General features: G+C 37.6%; 2 protein-coding genes across 2 annotated transcripts; both read left to right on the plus strand.

The window, feature by feature from the left end:
* The first annotated feature begins 515 nt into the window (after nucleotides 1-515).
* Nucleotides 516-5,070, plus strand: mvda (mevalonate (diphospho) decarboxylase a). The gene is made up of 10 exons (XM_022190290.2): nucleotides 516-738; nucleotides 969-1,039; nucleotides 1,542-1,656; nucleotides 1,759-1,905; nucleotides 2,207-2,406; nucleotides 2,579-2,653; nucleotides 2,775-2,993; nucleotides 3,570-3,685; nucleotides 3,957-4,065; nucleotides 4,512-5,070. The coding sequence occupies exons 1-10, from the start codon at nucleotides 663-665 to the stop codon at nucleotides 4,590-4,592; spliced, it is 1,209 nt and encodes a 402-aa protein (XP_022045982.1). The 5' UTR covers nucleotides 516-662; the 3' UTR covers nucleotides 4,593-5,070.
* Nucleotides 5,071-5,765: 695 nt separating this feature from the next.
* Nucleotides 5,766-8,765, plus strand: LOC110948655 (cytochrome b-245 light chain). The gene is made up of 6 exons (XM_022190289.2): nucleotides 5,766-5,928; nucleotides 6,169-6,238; nucleotides 7,078-7,152; nucleotides 7,253-7,336; nucleotides 7,457-7,538; nucleotides 7,968-8,765. Exons 1-6 carry the CDS (start codon nucleotides 5,871-5,873, stop codon nucleotides 8,154-8,156), a joined length of 558 nt encoding a protein of 185 aa, XP_022045981.1. The 5' UTR covers nucleotides 5,766-5,870; the 3' UTR covers nucleotides 8,157-8,765.
* The last annotated feature ends 1,565 nt before the right edge of the window (nucleotides 8,766-10,330 follow it).

Consider the following 10,330-nt stretch of genomic DNA (forward strand, 5'->3'; position numbering starts at 1 on the left):
AACCGTGCATCTTTAATGAGGCTATTTTATGTATTATGTGTAAATAAAGTTACTGAATGAATGTTGTGGAGTAGTATTTCCTCCTAAAAGGTAGTGGGGTTGACCTATTTACTGGTATAAAATAGAAGTATTGAAGTACAAGTACCTCAAAATTGAACAGTAAGGACTTCAGTTCAAGTCAAGTACAATACAAGAGTACTTAATTTCCAAAACTGTCTCTTTAATTTTCAGTTGCTTTTCCTGATATTTATATTTCTGCTGCTTTAATACACTGTTATTCACAGTAAATTTATTTTTATCCATAATAATCAAATACTTCAAAGCTAGTTTATGTTATTGATAATCCTTATAAATTTTGCATAGACTTGAATGAAGCCTTGGTGACATTCAGCCATGTGGGTTGGTCTCCGTCCTTGCCCCATTTTCGCACGACTGTGGTCAGATGATTTCTCATTGGCTGATGAAAGCAACTGGTCTCTGATTGGTGGTCGGGTTTAACCACGTGTTCACCAGTGGCCAATCGAGTGAGCTGTCCTGTAAGCGCTACAGGAAGGTTGTGTTGGCTGCAGTGTAAATTCTAAACACGAGAAGATCCACGTTCACTGTTTATTAGAATATTCTGGTAGTTTTATCAGTACGACATTAAGTTTACATTCAGAGCAATGCCTGAGAATAATATGGACAAGCCAAAAATAGTGACATGCACCGCACCTGTGAATATAGCTGTCGTTAAATACTGTAAGTATCACCTCGACTTGTGTATAAGTTAGCGTTTTATTAGTTTTGTAGCAGTGAAGATGACTAAATCCTACTCTAATCGAAAGCAATTGTGTGTAGTGACTTATTGTCTCACTGAATAGTTGCCATGAAAGGAGTGAATTACTGTTGAGTCTGTTTAGATTGTGTCATAGTATCATGCTGATGTTAGCTCAGTTGTGCTCTGTGTTTAAAGCCTTCTTATTTTTCAGGGGGGAAGAGAAACGAAGAATTAATTCTACCCATTAACTCATCTTTGAGTGTCACATTGCATCAAGACCAGGTATTTAATTAACAGATTTTTTTTTATCAGTCTGCAAACCTTTTGCTAATTGCACCTTTCCAGAATTACTGCACAACTTCTACTGTGTTTTCATGCCATATATTGGCCCCTTAAACTAATATGTTAAAAGAAATCAATGAAATTGTGCTTTCATTGCATGTGTGTTTAACTATTGTTAGTTTAGCTGGCCAGTCTTGATCTGTTCATATTCACTTGTGCAATTTCATGCATTGTGAACTCACTCCTGCAAAAATATCTCTGTGACACTGATTTCTGTTAAAGATATATATGAAAAATGTACATGGAACATTGGAAGATATCATATATTTGATGGCTCTGATCATTGAAAAAATTAAATAACCCTACTATAGCTGTGCCTGAGTCGCATGAATATTTTCATGTGATTTGCACATAGCTTTGAAGCTTCAACTCTAACATTACATTACTGATGAGAGAGGTACAAGTAATTGCTGATCTTCCTTACATTACCTCTTCTGTTTAGCTCAAAACAACCACAACAGTTGCAACCAGCAGATCTTTTCAAGAGGATCGAATATGGCTCAATGGCAAAGAGGAGGACATAACTCATCCAAGACTGCAGTCCTGTCTGAGAGAGAGTGAGTCATGTCTGTTTTACTTTTACCCTTACAACTAATAGTGAGTTACAAAGCATGTAGACCACAATGTCATTTTCTGTTTTTGATTTATTCTGTATTTAGTTCGACGACTAGCGCGGAAGAGACGTAATGATGGAGACCCTAGTGTGGATTCAACTGGTTTGTCACACAAAGTCCACATTTGCTCTGTTAACAACTTCCCCACAGCGGCTGGACTCGCCTCTTCAGCTGCGGGGTTCGCCTGTCTAGGTGAGTGTGTGTGTCAGCTATGTTTCATTGCATGGCTTAAGAACACTAATGACTTCAGAGGACATATTTTATTGAAAGCCTAATAACTGCTTTTGAGAATAGAAAAAGAAACTTTACATTATGTCACCTGTCTTAATCAGTTCTTCAGTATGGATTGTAGTGTGAATTTAGGTGATTTTTTTTATTAGGTGAGAAAATTCTGATATACAGAAGAATAAAATTATTAACATTTACTTTAATAAATCTCCACTTTATGCCGGTTTTCGCTGTAGTTTCTCCTTTGGTTGTCCATTTGCTACAGTTTACACTCTGGCTCGGGTGTTTGGCGTGGAAGGGGAGTTGTCTGGGATTGCTCGTCAAGGCTCGGGCAGCGCATGCAGGAGCATGTATGGGGGGTTTGTCCAGTGGATCATGGGAGACAAAGATGACGGGAAGGACAGTCTAGCCCAGCAGGTGGAGCCACAGACTCACTGGCCTGAGCTCAGAATCCTTGTACTAGTGGTAGGTCTGACTGTGTGTGTACGAGAATGAAACCAAGTGTGACAAAATGATAATGAAAGTTCTGCTGTGAGTCAGTAGTGTGCTGGCAAATTTGTTAATGTTGAGAAAGTGTCTCTATAGAAAATGCACGCTTTTATTCTGAGCAGTGAAAAGTTTGACTACTTTGTCACAGGCCAGTGCAGAGAGGAAGCCAGTAGGCAGCACCTCTGGAATGCAGACCAGTGTACAAACAAGCTGTCTATTAAAGGTATTTAGTTCCCAACCCACTCTGCATTTCACTATATTAACAGTATAGTCTCTTCTGTCACTACACAACATTTAAATTCAGCTTTTTGTTACTCATACAACATTTGTGTGTGTGTCTGTAGCACCGTGCTCAGTCTGTTGTGCCAGAGCGGATGGTGGAAATGATTGATGCGGTGAGAAGAAAGGACTTCCCTGCATTTGCTGAGCTAACCATGAAGGACAGTAACCAGTTCCATGCCACCTGCCTTGACACTTACCCTCCAATCTTTTACCTCAGTAGTGTGTCTCATCAGGTCATCAGCTTGGTGCATCGGTATAACAAGCATTACGGGGAGACAAGGGTGAGCAGCTCTACATTTCTGTTGTTGATCAGAGAAAACATCTAATCCAGTGTTTGATAAAACTGTTTTTTATAGTTCTGTGTTCACCTTTATTGCATTTCGACACTGATGACTCAAATTTGGCAATAAAGAAAGCAAACAAAATTTTATTTTCTCATAGATTTAGTTAATGAAATACATAAAACTGAATTGTAATTCTGCTGCATTAAATGGCAGAAAATCACTTGCTGTTTAAAGTATTATGAAGGTGGGCAGTTATATTAATTACACAGAATATATTTTTGAGGTAATAGAGGCAAATGTCCATGGCAGTTCTGATCATTTGCATGTAAGTGTATACATCTTACAATGATATACTTAAAGAGTATGTAAAAGCTGTGTTACGGTTGTAATATTATTATCAAATATATATGTCCTTTTTATCCTTTCTCTTATGTTAGAAATTTGTCTCACTTCATGCAGCTGAATTTCTGAGATAGTGTAATAAAGATGTGAAACTTGTGAGGGCTTTTTCAAACTGTAAAACAGGAAACTGTCTGTTTTTATATGACACTCACCATGTCTGTTGTCTTGCAGGTGGCCTACACTTTTGATGCAGGACCCAATGCTGTTATCTTCACTTTGGAGCAACATGTTTCTGAGATTGTCCAAGTGGTTCAGCATTTCTTCCCCCCTGACACGAACGGAGAAGAGTGAGTTGACTGATAAGGCTCAATAATTGATTATGAAAAGTGAAACTTTTTTTTGTACATTTATCAAAAAGGAAGAACTGAAACCTCTCATTTAGGAAAGTATGGTTTAGAAAGACTCATGCCTGTGGATATCATCTCCCACAATTTAAAAACCATACAGTCCTGAAACTCTTAGTAGAGGGCTGAATTACACATTTACTGAATAGATTTGAGGTTTGTTTGCTTAAACCCCTTTTAAAAGTGTCACTGACTGTTTTTTCCTCCTCTGTAGCTTTATTAAAGGTCTTCCAGTCAGTCGCGCTCCTCTTTCTGAGGAGCTGAAACGGGGTATTGGTCTGGAGCCAATGGCAAAGGGAATAAACTACATCATCAGTACCAAGGTAAAGAAGAACTCACAGAAGTACTACTTCAGCTCAGTTCTTTCATCTGTTTACTTTAAATAGCAACTGAAAATCAGTTAAAAGTTATCTGTCTTGGATCTAAATGTCTTGATGTGGCTTTGATAAAGTTGCACAATATACAGTATAAAGAAGTGGTGTATCAGTTGTTGGATTGCAAGATGAGTTTAGATTTATGTTTCCTTTTAACTTGCCTTTACATAACTTTGTGTTGCGTTCCTTCCGTTTAATATAATAGAATACACTATGATATACTGTTCAAAGTTAAAGCATTAATGCAGTCACTTCCATTCACAAGTGTCGATTAGAACAGGTTAATAATTTTGATACATGCATAAATGTTAACACAGACAAACAGGATTATTTTAGAGGATGAGTTGGTGCTTTGGTAAAAGTCAGAAACATGATCTTTTGTTTGTACATTTAAGGCTGGACCTGGTCCTTGTGTGGTTGAGGATCCCACTCAGCATCTGCTGTCATCTGATGGTTTGCCCAAGAAAACTGTGTGATGCCCTGCAGCCCCGAAGAGACAAGTTCTCCTGAGCAATACCGAAGCCACTTCAGCAGAGTTAACATTTGTATTATCAGATGTAGCCATAAATAGCAAAAGCAAAACCAGGCACCTCCCTTATCAGTGTGGACACTAATATGTCTCTCTTCATTCAAATGACGCTGATGTTCTCTTCTCCTCTTTCAGTTCCCCAGTATGTGTAGCTCTCTGCACAATAAGATAAGGTTTATCTTATAGTATTTAATTGTATCTACAGGTGGATACTGTGTTACATTCATGTAATGGGTTCAGTTGTGGACTTGAGCATGTGCTTGACTCTCAGGTAGCAAATAAATACTCTGAGCACTGAGTGGTTCACAACTGGAGCAAATGGTCACTACAGGGGGCCTTGAATATGTGTGTCTGTGACTTCATGGAGTTTTTCATCATCTTATTTTGCGTAAAATTAAATAAAATATATATTTTAGTCAAGATAATTGTTTGTCTTTTGTCATTTCATTCGTTTTCATTTCTTTTATTCTCATACATTGTAAAAAAAAAAGAGAGAAAAAACAACTTGTAAAAAATAAAATAGAATATATATCTGGCAACAAGGGTTCCAGAAAAAAAAGCTAAAAGTCTATTTTGTTAAAATAGCAACAAATATCTGTCAAATAATATTTGTTAGCTGATTTAAATACAATAAAATATTTACAATTTAAACGTACAATTTAAAAAAAATGCACCAGGTTTTTTATTGGACATCACTTGTAGTTTGACCTGTTATTTTTAAATGGTTAACATGTAAATAAATTGTACGTTTTTCAGTTACTTTAGGACTTACTACATTTAAAAAATAAAACTTTTTTAAAAATATTTTTTACAGTGTAGGCACAACCGTGAAAGATGTTCAGCTATATCCAGTAAGTTAACTTTGGAAGCTAAGCCATTCTAAATGAAATGGACGTTTTTTAAAAAAAAGTTTTGAAGATGAAAACACCTGTTGAAAATCATAAATGGCCGCCGACAATAACAGACTGTTGAGACACAAAGAGTCACGTAGCTCACAGCTGCCTCCTGATGATACCTGAACCGTGAGCTGGATTATTGCTCAGCTGCTGCATTTTTAGGAAATGACGACTGAAACGGGGGGTGGCTGACATTAGCCCTGCCTCCTGCTTCACATCTACACGCCTCACGTCTCGTAAAATAAAATCCCTTCCTTGTAGAAATCATTTAAGTGGTGAGCCGCCACCTGGAGACTTGTAACTGCAGTGGAGCTGAGCAGGTGAAACCAATGGGCCAAATCGAGTGGGCGATGTGGGCCAACGAGCAGGCTCTGGCTGCCGGCCTCAGTGAGTACAACTGCTTTGTCTAAATGTGAAAAAAGAAGTGGTGTTTACTCTTAAGTTTTAATGTCTAATTAATTATGGGCAGCTTAATTTAAACAGGAATTGTTCATTAGGAATACTACAGTACTTGTAGCTGCCTTCTCCAGTTTCATCACAGAGTGAATACCTCGGTTTTGAACCTCTGTGTATTATAAAAGCTGTATTGTTTTATTTAAATAATATATTCTTGCTTCCTTCTTTCAGTTCTCCTCACTGGAGGAGTTGTCGGGGTGGCTGGGCAGTTCAGAGGCTGGCAGTTTGCTGCTTATGCTGTGTATCCTTTATGCTCTGCATGAACCAAAACCGGTTTGAACTAAAGAAAGTATGTCTAGGTTTGCTTTTTGGGCTTCATATACAATATGAGTACAATTATGTGCTGTATTAGAATTTAGAAATCGCAAAGCTGTAAGTGCGGATGTCAGAATGAGCTGTTCTGCCAAATTGTGTGTCCACATACAAGGAAACTATTTTTTTCTTTGCTCTCAAAGTGCTCAGACAAAACACATGTACTTGAACAAGACGAGCAGGTTAAAGGCAGGAAAATAAGTGTGAACAACTATTTATAGCTACTATAACACTACCATGTAGAATTATAAGTGTAGAAATGTTTGTAGCAGAGATGTAGTTGAGTAAACTGAAGTCTGTACCGGTATGGAATCATTCACACTTAATATTTTAAACAGTATTTTTTTTTTCACCTGTACATGAACTTGAAATGCTCTCTAAAATCACAACAAATGCAGCATTTAAATGCATGACTAATCGAACAGTAACGAGAACAATGATGTGGCAAGTTAAGTCAAACCTGATTTTATTATTGGCATCAGAGTGAGTCTCAAACTTGTCTGCTTCTGTTGGAATACAGAAAATACTTTTTTCGTTTGATATTATTGAAAACACTCAAAGGTAGAAATACATTTTAACTATTTGGGGTCACAAATGTTTGTTTTAGCTTATGTTAGTATCCTATCAGTGCTAACTGTGTGAATCCTCTTGATGATTCTTTTATTCCTCTGTTTTTGTAAAGCGCTTTATTTGCTTACATTAAGTAACTTGTTTTTAAAAATGGAATATTGTTAATGTTATCAGAAAGCAGCCTTGACAGATGACTAGTGCTGCTGGAGTGTTTGTGTGTCTACTTGAGTATCCCAGAAGCAAGAGGGCCAAGGGGACAAGTGTAGCCAGATCGTAAGTGATGCTGAATAATTTCATGCTCTTGCCACATCTGAACCGTACTTTAATGGGCAAATTTTGTTAAGTTTATTTCTCATTCTGTGTTTCCTCTCAGCGGTCAGTACTGCTTCACGGTGTGTGTAAAAGCCTTCGGACCACTGACAAGGAACTACTACGTCAGAGCATTTTTACATGCCGCGTAAGTCTCTTTTCTTTGCTGAACAGCATTCCTCTTATTCACTGTTCTCTCCAACAAAAGCCCAATGACTTGTCAGTATAGCCTTTTGTCCTCATGATCCCCTTGTTTTGTCTGGCTTAGAATCTGCGTACCTGGGGGTTTCATGCTTGCTACAGTCCTCGGATGTGTCTGCCTGGGCATTGCCAGCCTCATTTACCTCGCAGTAAGTAGGGCGGGAGTTTTTCCCACATGTTTCTAAATCTAGCAAGTGAATTATCATCAACTTTGATAAAACTGTTATCTGAGGTAAGAAGGGGCCCAATTACGGAAACAAGGAAATGCTAACAAGGAAGAGATTGTTTCATTACTGGTCCCTCTGTTGAGACATGGCTTTGCAACCTATTGTGAAATCTGACCAGTTAGGGGTGTGACTAAACTCGTCAACAGCTCTAAATGTGGAAACCGAGGACAGGAAGTGTTCCAGGAAGCTTTGCACAGTTTACCTCATTTTCTGTACATGGGTTATGATAAGGACAATTGTTAATCTTTATTCTTTTATAATTTCTTGGATTTCAACAATCAGTTCCTGTTGCGCTTCACTTGATCTGACTTTAGCGGACCAGTGCTGACTTGTTATCTTCTTGCTATCCAGGCAGCCATTCGAGGTGAACACTGGGAGCCAATTCTTCCACAGAAGGACACCAGGAAGCCGGTTGCACAGAGTATCAAGAATCCTCCTCAGAATCCACCACCCAGACCTCCTGCAGAGCACCGCAGGAAACCAGCAAAGGACCTGGAGTCAGCAGCATATGACAACCCCATGTCTGTTACTGATGAGTAGCCTGCCGAGTGCTGAATCCCCTGTATCCCTTCTCCTCTAAACCAGTTATTGTGCAACATCACCTGATTCTGTAACTCTAGATGAACAAATTCCTGAAGTTTAGTGAAGCTCATGACTGGGTGACATGTTGAGTGCACACCTTCTTACCTCAACTTGTAGGGGTGGGGGGGGACTGCCAGGATGAGAATTCAGAGGAGAATGGATGAAGTGAATTTATTTTTTTTTTCACGCCACCGAACATAAATGTAAATGCTGTAGCTGCTAAGTGGCAAGAACAAACCAATACTCTCAGGTTATTTGGCTGTAGGAATGTTGGTGTTAGTTTACTGCTCTGATATAAGATCAAACAAATACCTGTTTTCTGTTCCAGCAACCATGTACTTCAAATTATACCACATCTTCTGTTGCCACACTATGTTCTTAACCCTCTGTATTGGTGTACTTGTTTAAAGCAACTGATCAGAATACTGTATGATTACATAGTAGTGTTTAATAAGATTACATGTGGACATGTTGGGTTTTGGATGTTCTATGCTAATGTTTTCCATTTATATAAATTTTTATCTGTATTTTTGATGTGTTGTAAATAAAGCCTTTGCATCCTTTGAATTATGTCTTGGGTTTGTGCTTTCATGCTCTATTTTACAAGTTTCCTCTCAAAATTTATTTTAAGAAGTGACATTTGCAACTTCCCTCTTTCACAAACGCACTGAATTTCAATACATCAGAATTTCCCTTTCTCATCTCGGATGTTGTTTCACACATTTTTGTCCTATTGCCAGCCATTGTTGAGTTAAGATTGAAACAATTAAGTCATTTGAAAAGTTGTCAAACAAGTTCAGCATGTTTCTGATGTTATTTCAATTGTCTCAAGTCTTTTATTTGCTTTTGGTTGCAGCTGGAGTCTGTGCTGAAACCACAGAAGTGCAGTGCTCCTTCCTCAATTTAGTGTGTGGCTCTAATGTGAGATGGCACCAATGAGCGGCACTTAATGAACTTATTGTTACTATTTCTTATCAGTACTTGTAAGTTGAATTCCTGTAAAGTCTAGTAGAAAATCAGTTATCACCAAAACAGGATACAGTTTTCTAGTTTCGGGCTACTTTCAAGATTGTAACAGATGAGAGAACAACAAAAGTTAAATCTCTGTCTTGCTCTGGCAGTTTTATTTGTGTACATTCTGCCACCTCCTGTTGATTTAGAGAACTACATAAAAATGCTGCAGCGCCTCACGGGGTCTCGCATGATGGTGACAGTAAAGATCTGTTCTCATGAGCAATCCTTCATATGTTTATTTTTGCTGTACCAGTGAAACTCTGATTTTTTTTTTTTTTGCAATAAGTTGATCAGGCGTCCCATCGTTTGGCCTGGATTGTTTATACATATATACAAGTACAAAGCTGTAGTAAATTTAACTAAATTTTTTTTTCCACTTGTGTGTTCCAGTTATCCGTTTGCTTTCCTTTGATTCTTTACAATGTGATATAAAACATTCTAACTATAAATATGTGAAACTGAGCATCAACATTTCAGGTGGATGTACAAACTTGCTATTTAGTGGATTAAACTAACAACTGCAACCAACACGTTCAGCTGTTTTGGAAGACAACAAAGGTTCACATCTGAGTCTCTGCTGTTTAAATTTCATGTGTTGAGAGGATTTGAACTGAATCTTGACAACAGACATGGTTTTTTGTTAATTTTCTTCTGTTAATCATTTAGTTGTGTGTCTGTCATGTTTACTCACACTGATTTTGATTTATTCTAGTCAGAACCAATATCAAGAACACTTCGAAGATGTTCAGAAAATGAGCTCCAGCTCACAGTGGAGGTAAAGTAATGTTTTAAAATTGTGTTATTTTGCTTTTTTATTGTGACCTGTGACCAGTTCTATTATGTTTTTTATGGACAACAGACACGTACAGACATTTTTTTTATTTTTTGGTATAAGTAGCTAACTGTTGACTGTTGCATCATTTATGCACATTGGACACCTAAATTACATTTTTGTAGTATTTTTTCATTTTTTTTAAATTAAATGTCAAACAAGCACACAAACAAATGAATTAACAAATATAAATAAAGATCAATATATTGAAATTAAGATTGCATGTGCAATTCTCCTCTATTCCGTAAGGGGCAGTAAGATACCCTGACGCGTTAAAATATGTAGT

The sequence above is a fragment of the Acanthochromis polyacanthus genome, chromosome 2, assembly GCF_021347895.1.
Source record: "Acanthochromis polyacanthus isolate Apoly-LR-REF ecotype Palm Island chromosome 2, KAUST_Apoly_ChrSc, whole genome shotgun sequence".
NCBI lineage: Eukaryota > Metazoa > Chordata > Actinopteri > Pomacentridae > Acanthochromis > Acanthochromis polyacanthus.